Below are 27,160 nucleotides of genomic sequence, written 5' to 3' on the forward strand. Positions count from 1 at the left end.
TTTCTGGAGGTACGAGCCCTCAACTAATAAGACTCAAAAACAGAAAAAGAGCTAATGAGGTCTTTGATAAATTAAAAATAGAATTAATGAAACTTTTTGCAGGCTGGTCTCTCTGTGGTTGAATCGAGTGTTTGAACTAAGGCAAACTCAGATGTTTTGAAACCTTTCAGTTTTTCTAACTTTACATCAACGATCCCAATCAAACGGGTTTGCAGACATTCTCTGCCTCCTCCAAAATGCTATTGGAAAAAAAATCTAGTTCATCTCGAAAAACTGGACTTAAGCCCCTTTGGCGTGAAGCTTTTTCACAAATTTAGAGTTATACCCTTTTAACAAAATTTGTATTCCTTGGAGCCGTGATTAAATGATGAATTGTTAAAAAAATCACTTTATTGGAATTACCGAAATAATGAAGAACTAGCATAAATTCTGTTAAGGCAAATAATTCATTTTGAAAACAAATAATAAGTCTACTATGAATTTTAATCCGATTTCTACTGCTGTATTTGGAAGAGCCCCAGTAAACTACAAAACTCTTCCGATTATTGAAGATTATCAGATTGGACCTAATGTTTTAGGCTTTGGGATAAGTGGCAAAGTGGTTGAATGCTTCTCCAGGGCTACTGGTCATAAAAGAGCTCTTAAAGTAATATTTAAACTCTTTTGATTCTTTTTTCTGTTTGGCTTAGCTAAACTGTTCACTAAACTTTTTGTAAAATTCTAGTTAATTGACTTCTTGCTATCTTAGAAAGGGTTTAGGTTAGGAAAATGAAACTTTCAGGGATGGGTCTACAGGCTGAAGTTTGTCCCAGGAAGGTATTTTGAAGTACCCACCGCCACTCCTTCTCCCTCTAGAGGGCCCTGAAATATGCCTACATGGAAGGTCTATACCTATTGAAATTTTGACAAAACATTTTACCTTAATTTTCTGTTACCAGTTGCTTTTTCTCTGCCTTTAGTTCTGAGAATACAATTCCCGTTATTTGAGTAGACTTTTGAGCCATATCAATGTTCTTTTTTCAAAATTTAGGAAATGTATTTACATATCTTCAAAACCTTATAAAATGGAATTGAGCAAAGTTATGAAGCTGAAAACAATTTTGTTGTAGGCTACTTCAATTGAGCAGAAAATCTATTTTGCAAGGTTTCACTTTTATAACACACATATTTTTAAAGGTCAGGGCCTTCAAGAGAGAGAAGGAGTAGAGGTAGTTGCTTCAGGATAGCCTCCCGGGACATGCTTTAGTCTATAGGTTCATCCCTGAAAGTTTCATTTTCCTAACCTAAACCTTTTCTGAGATAGCAAGAAGTGAATTAACTAGAATTTTACCAAACTTTTTTCTGTTAGCTGTACTGCCTTGGCAAATTTGGAGTTTTTCTATTTATTAACCAGGTAGCTGCTGAAGAGACCATCAAATGTATTTTTTATACTCTTCCAATTATGTAAGCATTAGCCTACATGCTTCCTTCACAAATTTTGTTTTGAGCCCATAAATTGATATTTGTGCATAATAAAAAAAAGTACAAACTATGGACTATTGGTTTACAGCCCAAGGAAAGTATTACTGAGGCTTAAAGAAAGTTTTTTAAGCCTCATAACAGTGATAAACCCCTGTTCATGAAGTTATAGAGAATTAAAAAAAATATCATCAGTTTGAATTTTTTTTTTTTATAATATGGTTTAAAATCTGCTCAAGTCATTTCAACTATGTTTTTAGAACCTAGAGTCTAAAAAGCAGACTCAAACAAAAATTGAGTTAAAATATAACTTTTTCTTAAGTTAAGGCAGTTAAAAATGTGTCTTTTAGGCTATAGAATATTCCTGACCTTAGGAATAGAGAAGTTGTGGTAGAAACTTAAAAATACATTCTTGGAGCATAATTTAGGTACTTGGTCCATTCTCAAAAGTTTCATTCTCCTACTACAGCTATTTGTGAAGATAGTGAAAAGCCCCTATTCTGGGACTTTACTAGAATCATAATAGGAAAAAAGAAATATACCAATAAAACTCTATTTCATTCTCTTTGCAAATGTAATATTATCTGCCATGACAATTGCTATCTAGCTACTCCACCCCCTTCTTGAAACAAGATATATTGAAATTTTAGCTGTTTTTCTCAAATTAGCTTTAGTTAGAATCACAAATTAACTGGTGATGAGAAATAAGCACAAATGGTGGTAACCCCACAGAAATAGCAAATTTTGGCATAAGCTCTAGGGCTATGTCTATTGCTATTTGGAGGCCTAAAGTGTCTATTTATTTATGTTCATCAGAAAACAGTAAGCATATGATGCTTATACAGTCCTAAGGGCAACAATAATTAGAACAACAGTATAACCAAAAAGAAAGCCAAGTCTAAATTTAAATTGATTTATTTAAAAGATGCAAACAAAACACAACCATTCTCTTCAGAATACATTGCAATTACACATTAAACACAATATTGAGAATATATCCCCCCCCTGTCTTGCTATCCTACAGGTACTTATCCTGTCCTTGAAATTATGTGCCTGAGAAAACTTGAGTGATTTTTGACAAAGGGAGAAATATCCCCAAAGTCATAGAATCTTATAAAAAATTGCACTGTCATGTTTAGCACATCTGAGAAACCTACTGTAGATGTGTCAAGCTCCCATCTGCTAAAATATGGAGTTTGGTGTTTTTCTTGCCCAAAGAAAGGTCATAGGCTCCTTCTTCTGGGAAAAATTCAAATTCCATGTTTTTGAACAGGAGAGATGGAAACTTTTAAAGTGGACTCTTCAGTATACTGAATATGATTGTGTAATTTTCATTAAGATTCCATGTTTGATAAGCCCCTATATCCAAAATCAGGCAAGTTTTCTCAGGCATATAATTTCATTGACAGAATAAGTGCCTGTAGGGTAAGTGAGAGAGAGGGGGAGTGGTATGTGCCTGATATTATGTTTCTAGTTATACTGCTATTATGTTTCTTGTTATATTACTAGTTTCAAATCTGGCATTATTTTTAGGACACTGTGTATTTGGAAAGAACTTTGAATGAACAATCCTGGGTTATATTTAATTCTTTCAGTCTTATTTCTACCCTTTCCTATATATATATATATATATATATATATATATATATATATATATATATATATATACATATATATATATATATATATATATATATATATATATATATATATATATATATATATATATATATATATAGCCCAAGGCTACCTACAATAATTTGCAAATTTTTGGGGTTTGTCACTATTTTGTGGACTTGTTTGTCTTGAACAAGGTAGTTTGTTATACTAATTAGAGCCAACTTAAAAAAAATATATATAAATTTTGTAAATACTTCATGTGTAAAGGGTGGTTGTATAGACTTTGGAAGGAGCTCATTTGGTTGGAAATGGGACATTCTAATTCCCTTTTTAAGTGTCAAAAGAATCCAAAGGCATCTACACCCCACACACACCCTCCATCTTCTCCAATTGTATCTGATCAAAACTTTTATGGTTGTATAAACTTTCAACAAACACATTCAATAGTCATTATGAGATAGTATTTTGTTTGAAATAGTTCAAACATCAGAAAACAAAACTCTGGGGTCAATACATCCTGGGGAATAAGTTTTATAAGTTATGTCCCAGGGGGTTTTCATGTCAGAATATAGGCTAATGTTTTTGTCTCAGGGATGGTTGTTTAAACTTTGGAGATGACTCAAATGATTTTATTTGAAATTAAAATTAGAAATTGTAAGTTCTAGTTCCCCTGTTAAATGTCAAAAGTGTCTACACCCCCCCCCCACACACACACACCAACCCACCTTCTTCCCCAAATTTATCTGATCAAGATTTTTAGATGACTTTTTTTGTTTGAAATGTCCAACACTAAGATAAAAAACTCCAGGGATAACACAGTCCATCAGAACCAAGGAGGAAGTGTTATAAATTATGCCACTGGGGCATATAAGGTTTTTATGGAAGGGATGATCATAGAAAATTCAAAGGGGGCTCATTCGATTTTATATTAGAATTTTTAGTTCATTTTTTAAGAGTAGAGATAGCCATTTTGTTCAAAATATTTAAGATTAAATAACAAAGACCCTAGTGCATATAAGGCTTTTATGTAAGGGGTGGTTGTATAAACTCCAGAGATGGGTCATTTGACTGGAAATTGAAAATTCTAGCTACCTTTTTAAGAGTCAAAACTGATTGGAGGGCATCCTCCCTCCTCTGCTGAAACACCTTCTTTTCCCCTAATGCATCCTATCAAAGTTTTGAGATAGTCATTTGATTATTGGGCTTATTTATCAAGGTGGTGGATTTACAAAAAGTAGCTTTCATAGCAGCCATGTTCCTCGTTTCGAAATACTAATGAGAAACTTGCCCAAGTTGAAACAGGTGTAAAATCAGCCTCTAGTATATGCTCAAAAATGGTATGTCACCAAGACCATTACCTTAGGGAAATACCTACTACATTGTTCAGATGTTCTATCATTAAGAGAACAAGGACAACAGAATTCCATAGCTATTTACCTCCAAGCAAATTTCCCAAAATTGCAAAACTTTCATATAGAATCAGAATTTTTTTGGTTTTTGCTAAAATTGGTTGTTAATAAATAAACTTAAAAATTTTTTTAATTTGACATGTGTATTTATCTTTTACTTGCCCAAAGATAGATTTTTTTTAGATAGACTACAGCTACTAGTATAACAAAATGTATGGAATTGTTCTAGCATATGGTCAAATTTTTTATCACAATGAATAATTTAAAGTGCTTTCTCAGGTAATTTGGTCATGTTTTGCATGAATTTTTTTAGCACCTATCTTTTATGTTTACTATCTTCATAAAGAAAATTATAATGGTATTTGCATTGGGCTAAAAAAGGCTTAATTAAAATTTAATTTTAGATTTTAATTAAAATTTAATCAATTTAATTAAAATAAAAATAATTTAATTAAAATTTACATGCACGTCATGCAAAACTCTTTATTTGTTATTGTAAAAGGAAGAAAAATTATGTCTATTGTCAACTGCAGTAAAAGCTGAACAAATTCAACCGTGGTAGCATAGGAATAAGCACAAGAAAAAATTGCAAAAACAAAAAATAATAGGCAAATGCATTTCAGGCTGATGAAGTCAACCAGATGTTTCATCCTTCTCTGTCTGTCACTGTATTACTGTAATACTATAGACTATTTTGAAGCAATGTTGTATGTGTCAACTTTATCTATTTTATTGGTTAACTATATGACTACTATCAAAGTATCAAGATTGAAAGTATTCTAATAGCCCTGGGTGTTGTGCTTTTCATTTGCTCATAATTTTGAATGGATTTTGACGCTGTAAGATTTAATTTGCTGTACTAAACTTTTAATTTACGTGATTTATTGAAATATTATTTATGATTTTTTAGTAAATTGTCTCGTTTGTGGAATCGCCGATTTATATTCATATATAGCATTGATATCAGTGGGCCACATTAGGCCAAAACACAAATCATAGGTAGCACAATAGCACTGTCTAAGTACACATGCAGGATGAGTTTGTGTAACATTATTTAGTGACATATTTCCCACATTTAAATATCTATCGTGTTTCAAATTTGATAGTGTTCGAAAAAATTAAAGTTAGATTGATCAGCTTATCCATTGGGTATTGTTTGACAGGAATATCCAGAAAATTTGAACTATTCTTGGCATCATTATGGCAGATACTTTAAATTAATTAAATTGCCATGAATGCCATTTGGAAGGGAAATAGACTCCCAGAGCCTGAAAATTGATGAAGTCAACCAGATGTTTCATCCCTCTCAGTCTGTCACTGTATAATTGTAATACTACAGACTATTTTGTAGTAATGTTGTCTATGTCAACTTTATCTATTTTATTGGTTAACTGTATGACAACTATCATGGTATCAAGATAGATAGCAAATACCAAGGAATTGCTGGTGCTGGGGCTATAGAAGAAGCACAGTAAATAGCTTACTGAGTTTCTAATAAATTTTCGTTTGTAAAATACAGACTCTTTCAGGTATTAAGAGATAGTCCAAAAGCAAGAAGAGAGATAGAGTTACATTGGAAAGCATCAGCCTTCAAACATATAGTCAGCATTGTTGATGTCTATGAGAATATACATAATACTGTAAAATGCCTTTTTGTTGTAATGGAATGGTGAGTTTATTAAAGTGATTCAGAAAATTAAAAAGAGAAACAAAATAGAGAACCTATAGACTTCCACATAATAAATTTTCTACTGATTGGAGGTTTATATTCACAATCAGAGAGACTAGCTAATCAATGAGACAATTGGATTCTTGCATATAGTTGGTTAAATCTAGGAGCCCAATTTTGAACAAATTAATAATGATAATAAATAATAGTTTGATTTATGTAAAAAAAAGTTCAAATACATCATTCATCAGAAGCTAACTTGCTTAGGCTTAACAGTTTAAAAAATAAGTTCTAAAAATTACTCTAAGATGAATCATCAACATTTGAAGAATCAGCATTTTGTAGCCATACTTGACAAGTGCCATTGCTCTGGCCTGTAGTAGGGGAGCAAATCAAAAGAGGCAGCGCTATCTCCTTTAGATTTTGAAAAATTCATTGTTTTGTATTTAGGTGAAGTTGAACAAGAATCTCACCTTCCCTATACCCCCCCCCCCCCTATATTTCTGTGAATTGACACACATACACACATGGCTTCCAGCTTCCCATTCTTAGTTTGAAGACTTACGTTTCAATTCAATGAAACTTTTTTGAACTCAGGAGGAATGGGGTAAAGGCACTAATTATTCAACAGTTTATTTTTTTGTAAAAAAAAAACACTTTTTTTTTATTCTGGAAGGCCTAACTTAAAGACTATTGGTTTGAAAATCGTTTCAGTATGTAGGAAGAACATCTTGGAATCTATCTATTTGATTAGAAGTTTGAAATTTTACAAGGAAAGGGTACAAAACTCTGATTTTCTGAAATTGGACTGTTTTCACCTAGAAATTCGACAGAACAAAGAACTTACCTGTTTTCAACATAAGTTGGAACCCAATTCGATACATGTCGAAATACTTGAGAAATACTGGCGGGCAGATTCTGGTGCATTCTGGTGCCTATTCTTTTTACTTTGTTTTCTTTGTTTCTCTTCAACTTTGTTTAATGTGTAAAAGTATAAAACACTATTCAAATAGTAGAAGCAAAAAACTGAAAAAATTGTCTCAGGTGTAGGATCAAAATTGGATAATTGTATGGAGTGTAATCGTTTGACCTTGGTCATATGTCTTTCTTTTTTCAGTGTTGCACATATGCCACAAGAATACCCTCTTTTTTGGTCATATGCCTTTCTTTTTTCAGTGTTGCATATATGCCACAAGAATAGCCTTTCCTTTTTTGGTCATATGCCTTTCTTTTTTCAGTGTTGCATATATGCCACAAGAATAGCCTTTTCTTTTTTGGTCATATGCCTTTCTTTTTTCAGTGTTACATATAGCCTTTTCTTTTTTGGTCATATGCCTTTCTTTTTTCAGTGTTGCATATATGCCACAAGAATAGCCTTTTCTTTTTTGGTCATATGCCTTTCTTTTTTTCAGTGTTACATGTATGCCACAAGAATAGCCTTTTCTTTTTTGGTCATATGCCTTTCTTTTTTCAGTGTTACATGTATGCCACAAGAATAGCATCTCCAAACGCTATTTGGAATGGTCCACTTCCTCTAAGCTTTAATGGTCCAGCAAAGATTTCTTTATTGTCCACAGTGAAAGTGTTGTCCACATTTAGCCATTTCAAAGTTAATCTACCAGTTTAATCCACTTTAAAAATTTTAGTTTTGACTATCCTATGTCTTGAAAGTCCAGAATCCTTGAAATATGCATATCCTACTTAAGATTATTAAAAATTTGTGACATCAAAGAGTTTAACATGTCTCACTAGCATTTTGGGTGGGAATGGTTCTAAAAAAACGGAATGTAAATTCCTAACTTTGTCCAAAACATGAATAGAATATTGATGGTGCCGCTTTTGATATTTCTATGACATACTTCAAGAATCAGCAGGTAATCTTACATTTTAACACCTTTGAGGGAATCTCTTACCAATTTCATTAACCAATACTCAATGTAAGAATGGTCCTAACAATGTTCCTTGAGCAATCCCACAAAGAAGGGAGGGGATCAGAGAGAAATTTTTTGTATTTTACAACTTGGGATCTAGTTTAAAGAAAACATATACGAAATATACTAGGGGAGGATCTGCTTTGAAGTTATTCAGTGACAAATGAATTAGGATGTTGTGATCAACCAAGTTAAATGCTTAAATGTATGTCAAATGAATTAGGATGTTAAATGAATTAGGATGAATTCATTTCAGTATTTTCTCTATTAGGAAGAAAAAATATTGTCTATTGTCAACTGCAGTAAAAGCTGAACAAATTCAACCATGGTAGCATAGGAATAAGCACAAGAAAAAAATTGCAAAAAAAAATGCTGTTTTAGACTCGTAGTCAAATTGCCATGGTCAAATGTGTATTGCCTAGGATGTCAAATCAATTAGGATGTCAAGTCAAATGAATCAGGATGTTGTAATCACCAAGTCAAATGCTTAAATTTATCTCAAATGAATTAGGGTGTCAAATGAATTAGGATGAATTCATTTCAGTATTTTCTCTATTAGGAAGAAAATTTTTGTATATTGTCATAGACAGTAAAAGCTGAACAAATTCAACCATGGTAGCATAGGAATAAGCACAAGAAAAAAATTGCAAAAAAAAATGCTGTTTTAGACTCGTAGTCAAATTGCCATGGTCAAATGTGTATTGCCTAGGATGTCAAATCAATTAGGATGTCAAGTCAAATGAATTAGGATGTTGTAATCACCAAGTCAAATGCTTAAATTTATCTCAAATGAATTAGGGTGTCAAATGAATTAGGATGAATTCATTTCAGTATTTTCTCTATTAGGAAGAAAATTTTTGTCTATTGTCATAGACAGTAAAAGCTGAACAAATTCAACCATGGTAGCATAAGAATAAGCACAAGAAAAAAATTGCAAAAAAAATGCTGTTTTAGACTCGTAGTCAAATTGCCATGGTCAAATGTGTATTGCCTAGGATGTCAAATCAATTAGGATGTCAAGTCAAATGAATTAGGATGTTGTAATCACCAAGTCAAATGCTTAAATTTATCTCAAATGAATTAGGGTGTCAAATGAATTAGGATGAATTCATTTCAGTATTTTCTCTATTAGGAAGAAAATTTTTGTCTATTGCCATAGACAGTAAAAGCTGAACAAATTCAACCATGGTAGGTTTGTCTATTGTCATAGACAGTAAAAGCTGAACAAATTCAACCATGGTAGCATAAGAATAAGCACAAGAAAAAAATTGCAAAAAAAATGCTGTTTTAGACTCGTAGTCAAATTGCCATGGTCAAATGTGTATTGCCTAGGATGTCAAATCAATTAGGATGTCAAGTCAAATGAATTAGGATGTTGTAATCACCAAGTCAAATGCTTAAATTTATCTCAAATGAATTAGGGTGTCAAATGAATTAGGATGAATTCATTTCAGTATTTTCTCTATTAGGAAGAAAATTTTTGTCTATTGCCATAGACAGTAAAAGCTGAACAAATTCAACCATGGTAGCATAAGAATAAGCACAAGAAAAAAATTGAAAAAAAAAGGGTGTTTCAGACTCATAGTCAAATTGCCATAGTCAAATGTGTATTGCCTAGGATGTCAAATCAATTAGGATGTCAAGTCAAATGAATTAGGATGTTGTGATCACCAAGTCAAATGCTTAAATGTATGAACATGGTACGAGGCCAAGCAGCAGCTCCTCAGATGACGGAAAAATATCAAATTAGCATCACTACAATTTGAAAATCCTTTTTTATGTTTTTTATGTTAAATATTATTAGAAATAATAATCATCAAAATTTCTTATTGTTGGGAAAGTACCCGTAAATTTGACAGCTGTTTTCGTCAGAGAACCCCTGAATTTCGACACCAATTGTTTTTCATCTGTTTTACATGTTCACAGAAGTTTTGACAGTCACCTATATTTCGACAGGGCCTGTTGCTGTCTGTTGAAATTTCGACAAGGCCACTACAAGATATTCTTAATAGAAATAAATCCCTTGATAAAAGCCAATATTTATGTTTGAATTTGGCTGAAGGAACATTTTTAGTCGGCCTGGTATTCCACGACACCAGACAAGAATTTTCGACGCTTGGAACATAGTTTCTTCAATATAATATTAGCCGTCATTTTAATTTGATTTTATCAAAAAAAAACAACGTGGCTACATTTTAGAGAAGATCAGATGTATCTTGATGGATTGGTGCTGATCCCAACTTTTTTTTTGCAAAAAAAGCAAGTAATGACAGTTTGAACATTACATAGCTAAAGAATTGTCAGGAGCACGTTTTGTGTTGAAAACAGGAAACTGATTAAATTGAATATATATATTTTTTTATTCATCTCAGTGTATTGGATATAGTGTCCATGTTTTGTATTATCACAAATAACGACGGCTTCAAGAGATGGTGTTCCAAGTCACGACTAAGCAGAACTATCCTGTTTTGAAAGAAAACTTCAACAATGGTTCCAAAATTGCGCTGTCAAATCATTGGTGCCTTTACCCTACATAGATTCTTGGCTTTATAACCTTTTACACCTTCACTGCATCTACCGTTCTTACTAACAATACTACCTAGGTCAGTGAAGCTTCTTGTTGCCTCTTTGTCCTCATTAATTCATTAGTTAAGTGACTCGTTCTTCTTAACGTTAATTTTCAAACTTATTCTTACATCCTGAATTTTCAATATTAGAAAGATTCATTCATTTCAACAACACTTTTATATATGAGGATAATCAAAGTCTTGGAGAGTTCTACCCTCTCATATAATGCCCTGGTCATCCCTAGTTTTTCTTTTTTTGCTTAAAAAAATAAGTTTTTTGCATGCTGACCGATGGCCTGCATAGCCCAGGTACTGATCTCTTGATTCTCTGCCTTCGACTAGGTGTCCAGTAAGTGGTCAAGGGTATATTATCCGACGCTTCCCTTTTTTTACCCCCAGATTTCTCTAGGTTCCCATTTAGAGCAGGGCCGACTCGGGCTGAGCTTACAGCGTCACAGCATTGACACCTGTTCCAAATCAAATACCCAAAAACCCTAGGACACGAATCCCTGTCCTCAAGATTTCAAGTCTAGGGTGCTAACCACTCGGCTAGGACGGTATTTCTTGTTTAGGACAATATATATCGAAATAGCCCATGTACATGTGGGTGAGGGTAAGATGCAACTATGTTTAACTACTGATTCCGCACTGAACCTTCTAACCAGCCACAACAATATTACTCTTGTGCATAGCACTAATATCTTTTGCGTACTTATCTGGTGTACCATATAAGGATAGGACATTCATCAAAACTTATCTTTCAGCTGAATCAGATGCCTGTTCAGAATCTTAAAATTGGAATCAAACTGAAAATATGTGAACTTATTCTCTTCTTTCTTTTCATTTTTTTCCTTGTGATTATTTGGTGTTTTCTAGATTCAAATGTGTGCCCTTTAATAATCATGACTTTTTGACGTCTAGCTATGTTTTTATGAAGTGTATAATTTTGTTTATGCCCCCATATGACTTGGTTTTTACCTTGGACAAACAAACATGAATTATGTACCAACATGGACGCCATTTCATGAAAGTGTAGGAGGGGAGGGGCAAGGATTTAAGAAAAAAACAAGATACAAAAAGGAGTAATTTTCAAAACCTAAAAGTGGTATATATTTTCAATAAATATACCAAAAGTTGTATTTTTCATAATCTAGAGGATGTTAAAATCTAGGTGGAGGGTATTGTTCCTCGCCCCTCCCCCAATTGGCGCCACTGGGTGCCAGCTTTCAAATAGGAATTTTGATATAAAGATCAGTACGTAGCTAATTTATAACTAAAGTAACTATCATGGTGTAAAAAATATCAATTTTATGTTTTTACTCTACCAAAAACAACAAACTGTTGAAGGAAAGAAAAACAGAAGTCACTAAAATAGCATTAAATTAACATGGTAAAAATTATGTTGGTTTTCTTAATGGATCGATAGAGAAGAGATCTGCGCTCCTTCTGATTGGTTCAGAGACCCATTTTCACCCCCTAGAAAAAATTAAAAAAATTATTTTGGGTGCTTTCAATATCATTAAATATATATATTTTTGCAACTACTTTTTATGTCTCTAGGGACCAATGGGGCAATATCAGTTGTAAATTAACGTAAAAAAGAAGTGTGTTACATTAATGCCCCAAAAAATGTGTTGAAATAATGTTGTTGTTTTTTGCAGCATGGAAGGGGGAGAGCTATTCCAAAGGATTCAAGAGAGAGTAGATGATTTCTTCACTGAAAAAGGTATGTAGTTTACAAAATATGCAGTGGAGTTTCCCAAAAATTTAGTTGAACTCTCATTCAGATAAATGACTTTTTTTGTGTAATCCACAGCAGTCTATAATTATAATTATCTATCTGTAATTTACTGCGATCTGAATATTCATTGCAGATTAAAAAAGCTAAAAAGTAGGAGGGGGCATCACCAAGAGTTTGTTGTTTATTTTTCTGTGTGGTTATTTTTTGAACTCATCAAAAATGTATGTATGTGCATTTTTGTTACATTTAAAGAGTTTAAACAAGGTACTCCCCCCCTCTCCCCTGGTTAAACCTTAAGATTGTTCCAAAAATCCATCCCTTCAAGTAGATTATTAGCTTGAAATTTTGTTATTATCCACCCACCCCTTGAAAACTTCTCGCAGATTTAAACTAAATTTAATGCTTCCAAACACCGAATACACCAAACTGCATAGATAATTGTTTTCTGTCCTTGTCTGTTAACTAATGTATAATTATTCTCCTATGATTATTGTAATATAATAAACAAAAAATGGTGGCACATAATGACATATAGAAATTATTATAATAAGATAATGATGACAACCGTGTATCGTAGACGCTGAAAACCCTAACATTGTTTTAAAGGTATAATATTTTTGAAAAAAAAACTTTCATAATTCAAGTAAAGTCACTCTCAGTTTGAAGTTTATACTTCCAGAAAGTTTATATGGAAGTTTATATTGAAGTTTACATGGAAGTTTATATTAAATGACTGACTATCTCAGTGGAGCTGTAAAAACAATATGTATTTTACCCTAGTATTTAGTCAAATTGTAAATAAAATGAAAATATATAATGTATAACAAAGAGCAAAATTTTTAATTAAGACGGTGGACTGCATAAATAAAAACTTGACTTTTTCGCATATTGATCTATGTGGCGCTGGTACCAATCTCCTTATTCACTACCATTGGCCGGGAGTGCAATATTTGCAAATCATACAACGTTTCCGTGTTTACCCCCAGATTGGCACCCAATGAGAGCTGGGTCGACTCTGGCTGAGCTTACTGAGTCATACCATTGACCCTCCATTCCAATTTTCTATTCAGTTGAATGGCTATCTCTATCTTTATGACCTTTATCCTTGCATTTAACTAAGTAATAACAATAATTTTATTTTTGTCCACTTTTACAAAAAGAAAAAAGAGTGGGGTAATACAAAAGAAGAAGAGGACAAACAAAGAAATCAGCAGAAACAAACAAAAAAGAAACAAAGAAATAAAAATAAAATTAAATAATATTTTTTCATTTGCACTCTTGAATCAGAGAGTGCAAAACTTAAGCAATCTTTCAAACGCCCTTTTTCTACAATTTTTCAATAGGTGGCACAACGACAATTTGGTCTACCATATTTTGAGATATTACAACAAATGTGTTTAAAAAGTGACTATTTTGTAATGTGAATAAAGTGAAAGTAGAGAATACATAGGGAAGGGTAAAACTTTTTATTTGAGATAGTCAACAAAATAAATAGTATAGCCAAAATGTTTTCGTGCATTTATTTTATTTATACTCTAGCAACAAATCCTATTGGATGACAGGGGTACAAAAGCCATATTGTATATTTTGTTAGGATATGGCCAGAAACTTATCTGTAGCGTAATCTATCCTTCATGCCATGAAAAGGTTCAAATTCAAGTCAAGTCTCATTCAACTGAATGTTTCTGTTAATTTGAAAGGTAAATAATACGGCATTGGACATAACAGTGCCTACCAGTGGTGCTGATCACCGTACCATGGCTTTTCAGCCAGGGTTGGGGGCCAGCCATCTTGTGCGTTTGCAAACCCTTCCTGTTTAGCTTCCCCAGATTTCTCCAGGGACCATTTTAGAGCTGGGCTGACTCTGGCTGAGCTTACAGAGTTTTACCATTTAAAAGGGTTCTCTACCCTTTTATACTACCCTTTTTATGTTAGTTTTTATTTTCAATGAAAAGGCCATAAGCTGGCATTTTCAATGAAAATATCCTCAATAGGTATTGTCAAAATCTGGGGGACAAAGATTCTAGGAGGTCAGTGCCATCTACCCCCCCCCCCCATTGACGCTCCTGCGTCAGATTCAATGTCTTTTTTTTTACATACATGGCAGAAATTATTACATTATCATAAAAAAAAGACAAAAGGATCCAGGTTTCTGACTAACATTTATGTGCTTTTAAAAATTCTCTAATTAGTTTCATTCACTATATGAGGTATTTATTTACCGAAAGATATGAAGGATTATCAAGAGCAGGGACAAAATTCTCTCTTCTACTGTAGCTCTAAGAATTATCAATTACTAAATACAGTTTTATAAAAGGTACCATATGACAATTTCGAATATATTTGTGTGCTCATTTTTACATGTTTTCATTCAAAGGATTCAGATCTTCAATAACTTCGATCACAAAAGAACAGCTTCGACGGTCAAATATTGAAGATGAATATTACTATATAAATTACTGAATACTAAATTGCTGAATAAACTATATTCCAAAATGAAGTTCCTTCACACGGCTATTTGCTGCGACAGTTCCACGGTTATTGACCTCCCCTGTTATTTTTGTAATTGACAAGAATATTAAGGCAAAATAAAGTGAATTTGAATTTGTATTTAAATTCCTCAAAAGAAAATTGCATATTATTGTATATGTTTGTATATTATCATTGTTTATTATGTTTGTTATATTATTTTTCTTTTAGAACCAAATGAAAGTACAATTTAAGGAGATTTGTAATTACATGATATGAATTGATATGACTTGATATGAATTGATATGAATTGATATGATTGAATTACATTGATATGAATTTGATATGAATTTATATGAATTGATATGAATTGATATGATTGAATTACATTGATATGAATTTGATATGAATTGATATGAATTGATATGAATTGATATGATTGAATTACATTGATATGAATTTGATATGAATTGATATGAATTGATATGATTGAATTACATTGATATGAATTTGATATGAATTGATATGAATTGATGTGAATTGATATGATTGAATTACATTGATATGATTTTCAGTCATATCAACCAAATCAGTTCCATTTTCAAAAGCTTAACGGAGTTTTTCTACTTTTGATTTAACTCCAGACACGCGGAGGCCCTGGAATAAAATGGTTTATATTATTTTTGAGAATCGTTTTGTAATTTTGTGAATTTTTAAGTTGAATAAGTGGAACTGTTTTTAATGACTTGGACGACTTGAAAAATGCAGTTAGTTGTGTGGCTGTCATTCAGTTCTTTTTGGCCATCTATTTAGAATTTAGAATATATATGAATGTAGTCAGATGTTTGGTTGTCATTCAGTTATTTTTGACCATCTATTTAGAATGTAGAATCTACAAGAATGTAGCCAGTTGTTGGGTCTCATTCAGTGCTTTTTGGCCATCTATTTAGAATGTAGAATCTGTAAGAAAGTAGTCAGTTGTTTGGTTGTCATTCAGTTCTTTTTGACCATCTATTTAGAATGTAGAATCTACAAGAATGTAGTCAGTTGTTGGGTCTCATTCAGTGCTTTTTGTGCCGTCTATTTAGAATGTAGAATCTATAAGAAAGTAGTCAGTTGTTTGGTTGTTATTCAGTTCTTTTTGATCATCTGTTTAGAATGTAGAATCTATAAGAAAGTAGTCAATTGTTTGGTTGTCATTCAGTTCTTTTTGATCATCTATTTGTGACCAAAGGTTGCTCTCGAATGGAAGGGGAAGAAGTCAGAAGGAGTGGTTAAAGAAAATTAAAACTTCTTGGAAGGAAATAGTAGTGAAGCTTTGAATAGTTTTGAATGGAGAAGGAGTGTGCGCAGTGGCCTCAGATGGCTTGGTGCTACAGTGAGTTTATAGTAGTAGCACTAGTTGTAATGTGTCCTCAGAATTCCAATAATACCGAATCCGTCTTAAAATCATGACACAATTTTTATTTCATTTATTTTTGCTACTAAAAAATCGTTTTTTTTTTTTGCTACTAAAAAAAAATCATAAAAATGATAAATGAATTGGTCATTCTTTTAGTTCAGAAATTAAATGATATATTAAGCTATCGGCCATCTTCTTGGCTGTTCCTGGTCATTTTCTTTTTTCAAATATTAAGCAACGTATTAAACTTATCTGCCATTTTCTTGCCTATTATTGGTCATTTTTAAACAAGGAGCGACTCGGCTCAAAATTTACTGAATCTCCAAAAACCGGAATTTTAATATCAATAGACACATGAAAAGAATAAGCTTATTATGCTGATTCAAGTTTAGCTATATTTGTCGAAAGTTAAGAGCCTGAGAAAATTTTTGAAATAGGGGGGGAATCACCCTCTAAAATTAAAAGAATCTTAATGAAAATCGCACCATTTTATATTCAGCGTTCCAAAGAATTTTACCATAGAAGTTTCTAGCTCCTATCTGCAAAAATGTGGAGTTTTGCTATTTTTGCCAAAATACAGATCACGGATACGCGTTTATTTTTTATTTATTTATTTTTCCCAGGGGTGATTGCATCGAAATAACGGTCCTAGAAGATCGAGAGAGGGTGCGTTCGAGCGGAAATTGAAAGCTCTAGTGTCCTTTTTAAATGATCAAAAAGATTGTAGTGTAATTGGGCCCCCTCCCACGCCCACTTTCCCCAAAATTATCTGATCAAAATTTTGAGATAGTCATTTTGTTCAGTATAGTTGAAAGATCATATAATTATGTCTTTAGGTATAAAATGCCCCCCCTCCCGTGGGTAGGGGCCTGTAAGTTATGAAATTTGCCCATTGTTTACGTATAGTATTTCCTATTCGGATGTATACAGACTTTTTTGCGGGAGGATGTGTCCTTGGGGTTGATTTCTATAGGGATAATTTTCCTTGGGGAGGAAAATTTCTGGAGGATGAATATTCCAGGGCAAATGTTACACTGGGGGGATTTGACGGAATTACTCTATGAAATTCTTTTTCCGGGAAATAATTTCCATTGAAGGGGCATTTCTGGAGTGATTGAGAAACCGATTAGAGATTAAAGTCTTATTCAAATGAAAGAATGCTAAGGACAATTTTTTCATCTGAATCGTCCGCAAGGAATTTTACAGGGAGGTACGATTACACTTAACTTTGGATGAAATGTCGGCGGAGGAGATCTCCGTGAGGGGAAGGGGTATATTTCATAGAGATTCAGCCAGATTTACCGGCATTATTTGAAAAACGAACAGAAATTATTCCATATATGAAGGGTTGCCCCCTCCTCAATACTTTGCTCTTTGCGCTAAGGTTTGACTGTTTGTCCTGATTTTTTTAAGAGCGTCTACTGAAACACGGGGGCTGTTTTACTAGAATAGGAAGCTTTTTTAGAAGTGCCAACAGCTTTAGCGTAAATATGAAGGTATTGACGAGGGGGCAACCCTTGTTATACTGAATAAATCTGCCAAAATTAGTATTCAAATTTTGTTTTAATTTTTCATTCACGATGAGCCAAATTTGAACTGTAGTAGTTGAAAAACGCTCAGAAATTAAATAATAAATTAAATTTATGAACTGAAATCAAGGAGCGACATTAAAACTTATAAACGAATAGAAATTATTCCGTATATGAAAGGGGCTGTCCCCTCCTCATTGCCTCGCTCTTTACGCTCAAGTTTTTATTGCAGAGTTGACACAAAGAGTCGAACTTTAGCGTAAAGAGTGAGGCGGTTAGGAGGAGACAGCCCCTTTATAAGCGGAATAGTTATTGTTCGTTTTAGGTTTTAATGTCGTTCCTTACTTTCATCTAAAAAAAAAACTTTTTTTTTTATTTAATTTGGTTCAAAAATCAAATGATATGCTAAATTATCAATTTATTCTATATAGGGTACTGAAATAATGCGTGTCATTTGCGTAGCTGTTTCTTGGTTCTAAAATTCTAAAATTAAATAATTTATTAAACTATCTGCCATTTTCTTGATTCAAGAATTAAATATCACATTATTTTACCGGTCATTTTCTTGGCTGTTATTTGCTATTTTCTTGGATCAACAATTAAATAATATATAAAATTATCAGCCATTTTCTTGCAAATCGTTGGCCATTTCCTTGGTTCAAAAACTGTCATTTCTTGCTTATTATTGGCCATTTTGTTGGTTCAAAAATTAAATAGCACCTTAAATTATCGGTTTTCTTGGCTATTATCGCCCATTTTTTTTTATTCAAAAATTAAAACATTAAATTATCGACCATTTTCTTGGCTAACATTGGCTGGTTTCTTCGTTCAGCAATTAAATAATGTATACAACAATCGTTCATTTTCTTGCCTATCATTGGCCATTCTCTTGGCTATTATTGTATAATTTTGGCTATTATAATTTATTATTGGTCTATTATAATTTACGCTTGGCGTATCTTGGCTATTATTATTATTGTTCGTTTTCATGGTTCAAAACAAATAATATTTTGTATTCTTTTTACCAAAAAGGTGACATCATAGATGAAGGCCTATTGGCCATTCTTTTAGTCCAGAAATTCAATAGCATATTAAGTTATCAGCCCTCTTCGTGACTACTATTGATAATTTTTTGGTTAAAAAATCAAATTAATTAATAATATCAATTAATATTAAATAAATTAATTTATTTTACAGAGGCTGCTGAAATAATGCGTGACATTTGCTTAGCTGTTCGTCACTTACATCACATGGGTATCGCACACAGGGATTTAAAACCAGAGAATCTACTCTATACCGCGCCTGGGCCTCATGGAGTTTTGAAGCTAACAGATTTTGGGTTTGCTAAAGAAGCCTATTCTAAGGAAAGCCTACAAACTCCCTGCTACACTCCGTATTATGCTGGTAATGTGGTTTCATTTATTATTTCATATTTAGTGTTCATTTAATATTTGCAAAATTCAATGGTGTAGCTTGAGGGACATAGGGGGGGGGGGTACAATTTTCCCAGGGACCAGTTGTAGTTTTAGGCTTCATTGTCTGAGGGTGGAGAGAGGGCAAGGTATACCATAAGAGCGTAAATATATAAAATAAAAGGAAATTAGTATTAGATGCCAGAAAAAAACTGGGGGGGGGGACATCTGCCCCTCCTGCACAGGTATAGTATCACCGTTTCCCCTTTTGGATCATTGGTTAAAGGTAGGAGTGTTTGGACACTAAAATACCAAACTGCGCCTATATTAAAGCAATTATACGGAATTTTAAAGCTAACATCTTTTGGGTTGTTTAAAGTAGCATATTCAAATAGAAAGTTGGGTTCATTTCCCTGCTTTTAGGAAAGTCAATTTCCCTGCTTTACTCTGTATTAGGCTGTTAATGTGGTTTGTAGTTATTGTTTCGTGTAAATGTGTTGCAGTAACTTAGTATAGATTCAATTACTATATTTGCCTTCAAATAGATGTGCCCGTATAGACGTGCTGCAGTGATTTAGTATAGATGCAATTACTATATTGGCCTTCAAACTGTATTGTGCACTCCGTGTTGTGCTCGTAATATGGTCACAGTTATGATCTCTTGTATAATATTGCGTAATATGTATAATATTTCGTAAATATGCATAATATGTATAATATAGCAGTGATTGTTTTACGTAAATGTAGTTTTGACCTGATACCCTCAGAACTCAGTGGCGTTGCTAGTGTAGGGTAGACAGGTGGATACAGTTTCCCCGGTTGTACGATCTGTTGGAGTGGCATTTGAGCAAGTGCTTTTTTGGATCATTGGTTTTGGGTAGGGAGGGGGAGGCGTCTGGGTGCTGAAATCCTTAATTACGTCTCGGTTAGAGCAATTATATGGAGTTCAAAGCTAAAATAATTTGGGTTCGTTAAAGAAGCGCACTCTAAGGAAAGGTATATCCCTACTACACTCCACCTCCCCATTCCCTCTATCTCCCTACTACACTCCATGTTTTGTTAGTAATTTGTTTACAGCTATTATTTTTTTTTTATTATTTTAGGTATTATTTTTGCGGTCTGAATAGTTGTATTTATTATTTTAATACAATTGCAGGGAGCTAATAGGTTTTGGTTTCGTTAAAGAATCATATTCAAGGGAAGTATTTCAAACTTTCTGCTACACTCCGTATTATGCTGGTTAAAATTGTTTGTGTAAATTCGTTGAAGTAATTTAGTATAGACGCAGTTATTATTTCAGCTGTTGTGAAAGCTCCGATCTCCCGATCTTAACTAAAATAATCAGAAACACTAGTGCTCGTATTAGATGTATATAGCTGATATTGTTTTCCAGTGTTGTCAGTCATTTTTTTCACAAACTGTAATACATTTTCTTTGGAACATACATAGAAGTAGAAGGTCAAATTTCTGAATTGTTTATTTAAAAATGCATAGAGAACCGATGTAACAGAACTGATTTTTGCAGTGCTAAGGATTAATGTGAAAGGATTAAGTGTAATATTTGGTAACCATCAACAATCACTTTTCATAATTCCCATATTTGCAATCTTTACATTTTGTAATTTCACTGTCCGATTTCGTGCGTTGCAAATCTTTGTGTGAGCTCAGTGCCATCTAATGCATTTAGCAGTCTCCCAACACTCCGTTTTTTGTTGGTAATATCTTTGCAGTTACTACTTAACTATTATGTAGTTTTTTTACTTAATGCTCTTAGATTTCAGTGGCTTAGCCAGGAGTGGGGTTGGAAGGGGTACAATTCTAGCCGGGTGTAGCATCTGTTGAGGTGCCATTTAGATAAACGCTTTTTTAATTTTCTGGGGACGTGTTAAGTGAGGGGGGAACGTGGGTGCTGAAATACATAAGTACACATCTGTTGGCTCTGTTGAATGAAGTTTTGGAGCTAACTTAATTCGGGTCTTTTGAAGAGCTTATTCAAATGAAAGCCTTCAATCTCCCTGCTACACTTCTTATATTTTTGGCTCTTTAAAGGAAAGTTTTATCTTTTAGCTACTTTTCACATTATGTTGATAATATGATTGCAGCTATTATTTTCTATACATAGTTGCAGTCATTGTGTTAAGCTAATATAGTTGCATTTATAATTTTAGTATAGTTGCAGCTATTATGTTGAGTTTTGGAGCTAACAGATTTTGGGTTCTTTAAGAAAGTCTAATCTAAAGAATGCCTTAAAACTCCATGATGCACTACCAGTCATGCTGTTAATGTTATTTATATAATTGAAAAAAAGTGAAGAAATAGAAATTGAAAAAATATAAGCAAAAATCATCAAACATAATATTAGCTTACTTACTGATGAAAAATAAAATTACTAAAGCTACTAACAACTCGCCGCAGCACCAAGCTGCCTGAGGCCAACACAGTTCCGCACGCTCCTCCTCCATCCCAATCTATTCAAAGCCTCCCTCTTTACATCTTCCCAGGAAGTTCCCATCAGCTTTAAATCTTTCTTTATGACATCCTCCACCCCAACCGTGAACGACCATTTGCTTTAAATCATTTGCTTTAAATCCCATTTGCTTTAAATCTTTCTTTATGACATCCTCCACCCCAACCGTGAACGACCTGCTTTTTGTTTAGCCTAGACGGTTGGCCGAAAAGGATAATCTTTGATAATCTGTCATTCTTCTTCCACAGAACAAGCCATCTCAACCTTTCTCTCATCATAGCCCTAGAAAGCGGGATTGAACCACAGTTATGGTACTGCCCATTGTCTGAAATATGGTCAGCCAGTCGGGTACCCAGAACAAACAAAATTGACTGAAATAATGGGAATATTAAAAATTTGTTATTATAAAAAAAAGTACTTGATCAAAATAAGATTGTTCCTTTCATTACGGAACAAAAACTTTTTCATTACAGAACTGATAGCATCATTTATATAAAGCTATACGAAAGATGTGATTCAATCCAGATTTCTAGAGCTAAAATGAGAGGAACGCTAGTAAGGGTAGGACACGTTCTTTGGATGAAGGGTGACAGATTGCCAAAGATTGTCCTTCTTGGCCAACCATCTTGCACCAAACAAAAAGCAAGTCCTCTCTGAATGGAGTGCAACGGAGTTGCACGGAAAGATTGAAAAGGAATGAGAATTTCCTAAGGGGAGGGGGGTTAGAGAGGGAGGCTTTGAATAGCTTGAGATGGACGAGGAGTATGTGTTGCTGTGTTGGCCTTAGGCGGCTTAGTGCTGCAATTGATTGTTGTTAGTAGATATCAAAGATCTCTACTGTTGTTAGTGATAATAATATTTGTTGTTATATGGCCTGATAAGTTGTGGCAATAAAGTCGTTTCCAAAGTACCTAGGACAGCGAAAATAATATTTGTTGTTATATGACCTAATAAGTTGCGTATAATATGACCTGATAAGTTGCGTGGCAATAAATTTGTTTTTACCTAGGACAGTGAAAATAATACTTGTTGTTATGTGGCCTGATAAGTTGTGGCAATAAAGTTTTTTCGAAGTACGGAGGACAGTGAAAATAATATTTGTTGTTATATTAGCCTGATAAGTTGTGGCAATAAAGTTAATTTCAAAGTACCTAGGACAGTGAAAATATTATTTGTTGTTATATAGCCTGATAAGCTGCATATAATATGGCCCGATAAGTCGCATGGCAATAAATTTGTTTTCAAAGTGCCTAGGAGAGTGAAAATAATATTTATTGTTATATGGCCTAATAATTTGCCTCTAACATGACCTGATAAGCTGCGTGGCAATAAATTTGTTTTCCAAAGTACCCTGGACAGTGAAGTTTTCGAAGTACCTAGGACAGTGAAAATAATGTTTGTTGTTCGAATTGATTAAGTGGAAGCTTATACAACCATATATTATCTTTGAAAATAGGAAAAATCGAGAAATAAATTTTTAATGGAAAAGACCTCTGTTTTTAGTTGTTGGTTGTAGCATACAAGAAACTAAATACATAAGAAACCTGGGTGAAAAATTGTTAAATGTAAGCTAAAACATGTGGTACCAAGTAGCTTAAGAATATATAACTTTCCTTTGAACGTATAGCTCTCTTTCAGAACCAACAGTTTGTTAATCTTTAGTTTTTGCGGATAATTTAACTAATAATTTAATTAATTTAAAAGTAATTTAATTGGTTTTAATAATTAAGGATACTTTAACTACATTTAACTAATCAATTTCCTTTCTGGTTTGACTTAGTACTCAAAAAGATATGGTAATGCCCTAAAAACTTTATAATTGTGAAATAACCAAAAGAAAAATCTCAGAAATTTGCGATTTTCAGCTAAGAATACACATAAGATGGGTCTAGGGGTCAAAATATGTTTCTGTTTTGATATCCTTGCTACTTTGACACTTTACTATTAGCAATTTAACTATTAAACTTTGGCAATACTTTGGTATTTTGTCGAGTGACACAACCGTATATGATGCAACCAAAAAAAAAATTTCTAAATTAGGAAAAGGAATTAAATTAAATTAAATGCCTTAATGCAGTCTTTTGTGGTCGTGAACGCCATGTAAAAAAGGGAAACATTAGTAAGAAACGCTGAAAAAATGTGGCACCAAACGGCTTATGTAAGTGCAGTTTTCTTGTGAAGGAAACTGACTTTCCCGTGAGGTTAAAACAATTGTGAAGTTGTCTTAGAGATTCAAAATATTGTTAAAAGTACTTTTATGATACAGCCCCTACGTAATTTTCGTCTAATATGTTTCTCTGACGCTCAATCCTTATAAAATATAACTAAGTATGATAAAAATGTAATACTTTAGAAACAAATTTTCCATCTATTCTATCACTTCTCTTTGTCTTGTTTCACGCTAAGCTGAAAAAAAAACTAACGAAAAAAAAACCAGTTATATTATGCGTCAATGAATGAACATGCATTGAACATTCAGAGCTATATCATACAGGTACCATGTTAATTTAAAATTTTTTAATGGTTTCAAACGATATCACGTTTAATTATTAGTTTTTTTTTTATTATTTATTGTCGCGACTCAACATGGCCAAACTGGCGGAAATGATTCGAAACAACCCAAAGAAAAATATCAGAGACCCTTAGTTGTCAGGTAGCCTATTAATAGACCTAAGAGGATTCCAGGAGGTAAAAAACGTTTAATTTGATGTCCTTGGTGCTTTATGGACTATAGTAGGACGGGAAGCAAGTTTAAGAAAGGTAAATTCCGGGGTAGGAATCAGATTAGCCCCAAAATTCGTGCTAATTACCAGGCCTGGTGTTTACTTAGTTTTTGACCAATTCGAGTTTGGCCTAGGTTACACTAGTTATTACACAGACAATGCACCTTATACTCCCACTCAGATGATCCCAGATATATTCCTACTCTGTGGGATTTGCAAAGCTATTTTGACCAATTTTGTCCTGACTATTAAACAGTTTCAACTTCCTACTTAATCTCCAAGATTAGAAGTATGCTATCCATGTATAGAAAAGATTTAACTACTATTCAATCTTCAAAACTATCCAACCCTGTTGAAAGTACCCTTGCTATGTGACTATTTATTTGTATAAGCCGTTCATATCGTAAAACAAAACAAAAAGTAATTTTTTCTCTGGTCATGGGGTACAAAAAAAGGGATTTTTTTAGTCGTTGGTGAAAACAGCGAAAAAATACATCAAGTGGTATGTTCACCTTTTAATTGAATAAAAGGCTTGTTAAATAATATATCAAGATTTAACAATCCCCTTTTTAAAGGAAAACATGCCACTGTAACAAGGACCACTGCAGCATTTTTGTTGGGAAGGGGGTAAGAGTTGTCCGCATCTAGACAGTCAGCTATGCAAAATTAAAGACTCGTTAAAATATTTTTCCTTCTCCGAGCGTTGAACAATTTAGTAAGTTTTGCATGTTTTCATTGGGGGGGGGGGGCAGTATCTGTTCTGAACGCTTGGTCCTAACCTCTTTTGTAGATACTCATCACGTAACCGCACCCAGTGTTGATTAGGATCTATTAAAATTTGCCACCTTGTATCGTCTTATCCAAAATAAAAGATTGGATCCCAAATTTGTGGTAGTTTTGCTATAAAACAAAAATGAGGATTTTTAACTTTTCTTGCAAAGGGTTTTATGTCGAAAGACTACAGAAAAATTGCATAAAAATTTTCCTTTAATCTTCCATTTTGAGAATGGGGCAATTTTTCATTCTCCAGTTTATTCCCTCCAACAAGGTTGACTCTAGTTCGGCATTGTGTAGTGACATGCATGAGAGGTGTAGCATAAGTGGGAGACAGTAACAACCGGCAATCAAAGGGGTAAAATTAACCTTGACTTGATGCCCATTGAATTGGACAATCTGTCTTGGCTTTTTCTACAATTGGCCATGACTTGACTTTTCCCACAACTATTCCCTTTCAATTCAAAAATCAACAGATTTCCATAGTAGCTCTCGAGTTGATATAATTTATTTAACCTGTGCTAATAATCATTATAATAACCATAAGCAATCATAATATTGCTAGTAATGATTGTAATCACTAGGCCTGTTTTTTACTTAATTCAACGAATTTTCAGAAAGGGTATGGATATAACTATGCAAAATTAAAGAATTGCTGAATAGGCTCTTTTTTTAGCTCCTGAAGTTCTGGGACCAGAGAAGTAAGTCAAAAGCTGTGACATTTTCAGGAAGGGTATTGATATAACTATGCAAAATTACAGAATTGCTGAATAGGCTCTTTTTTTAGCTTCTCAAGTTCTGGGACCAGAGAAGTAAGAAAAGCTGTGACATTTTCAGGAAGGGTATTGATATAACGGCAAAATTAAAGAATTACTGAATAGGCTCTTTTTTTAGCTCCTGAAGTTCTGGGAACAGAGAAGTATGATAAAAGCTGTGACATTTTCAGGAAGAATATTGATATAACTAAGCAAAATTAAAAATTTGCTGAATAGACTTTTTTTTTTAGCTCCTGAAGTTCTGGGACCAGAGAAGTATGACAAAAGCTGTGACATGTGGTCACTAGGAGTTATTATGTACATCCTGTAAGTGTTTTCTTCTTACTAGCAAAAATTAACGCCATTTTTTTCAGCTATACAATAAGAAAAACAATATGTTCGACGTGTATAATGTATAGGAACATAAATAAAAAAAAAGGATACACGAAAGGACCTTGCAAAGTACTTCTGTTACCAATAACAACTCATGTCGGCACTTAAAACCCTACCGAGAGATTCCTGGTAGCCATTCTGCCCGGTTGATTAGTGATGAAATTTGGAGTCATTTGTCCGAAGGGTGGGGATTCGATTCCTGGTGTCGCTGGTTATTTGGTCTGGGGTGGAAGTCAGTGGCGTGACTTTGTAAGCTCAATCAGAGTCGACCCAGCTCTAAATGGGCACCTGGAGAAATATGGTGAAAGCGAGCTCGAAGGTAGGGATCGAAGGTTGAGGTTGGAATTTGGAGTCATTTGTCCGAAGGGCGGGGACTCGATTCCTGGTGTCGCCGTTTATTTGGTCTGGGGTAGAAGTCAGTGGCGTGACTCTGTAAGCTCAACCAGAGTCGACCCAGCTCTAAATGGGTACCTGGAGAAATCTTGGAAAAGTGAGCTCGAAGGTTGGACAAAAGCACAGGATAACTGGCCCCCAACCCCCCCATTGTACTTCGTGGCTGAAGGGCCATGAAACGGAGATGAGCGTCGCCGGTAAGAACTATAATAGTTCAATGCTATATTACTTAGTTACTTACTTACTAGGTCCCAGAGGCTTGCACCTCTACGGAGGTTCCTTCTTTACCCCACACTATTTAAAGCTTCACTCTTCACTACTTCCTATTGAATTCCAACTTCCTTTAAATTCCTTCCTTTTGCCTCTTCCTGTTCCATTCGTTAACATATTCCCTGTTCTGGTTCCGAGTTTTCATGCTTGTTACCATTGTTTTGAGCTACTATTGTTT

The 27,160-nt window shown here is 33.7% G+C and overlaps 1 protein-coding gene across 1 annotated transcript in view; it reads left to right on the forward strand.

Annotated features, from left to right (window-relative positions):
* The first annotated feature begins 406 nt into the window (after positions 1-406).
* The window catches only part of LOC136037814 (MAP kinase-activated protein kinase 2-like), a 44,312-nt gene continuing 17,558 nt past the window's right edge, over positions 407-27,160 (forward strand). The window contains exons 1-5 of the mRNA XM_065720646.1: positions 407-646; positions 6,017-6,156; positions 12,316-12,380; positions 18,993-19,199; positions 26,178-26,253. Coding sequence (XP_065576718.1) covers positions 476-646; positions 6,017-6,156; positions 12,316-12,380; positions 18,993-19,199; positions 26,178-26,253 — 659 coding nt within the window. The 5' untranslated portion in view covers positions 407-475. The remainder of the gene's footprint in view (positions 647-6,016; positions 6,157-12,315; positions 12,381-18,992; positions 19,200-26,177; positions 26,254-27,160) is intronic.

Source organism: Artemia franciscana, chromosome 17 (genome assembly GCF_032884065.1).
Source record: "Artemia franciscana chromosome 17, ASM3288406v1, whole genome shotgun sequence".
NCBI classification, from domain to species: domain Eukaryota; kingdom Metazoa; phylum Arthropoda; class Branchiopoda; order Anostraca; family Artemiidae; genus Artemia; species Artemia franciscana.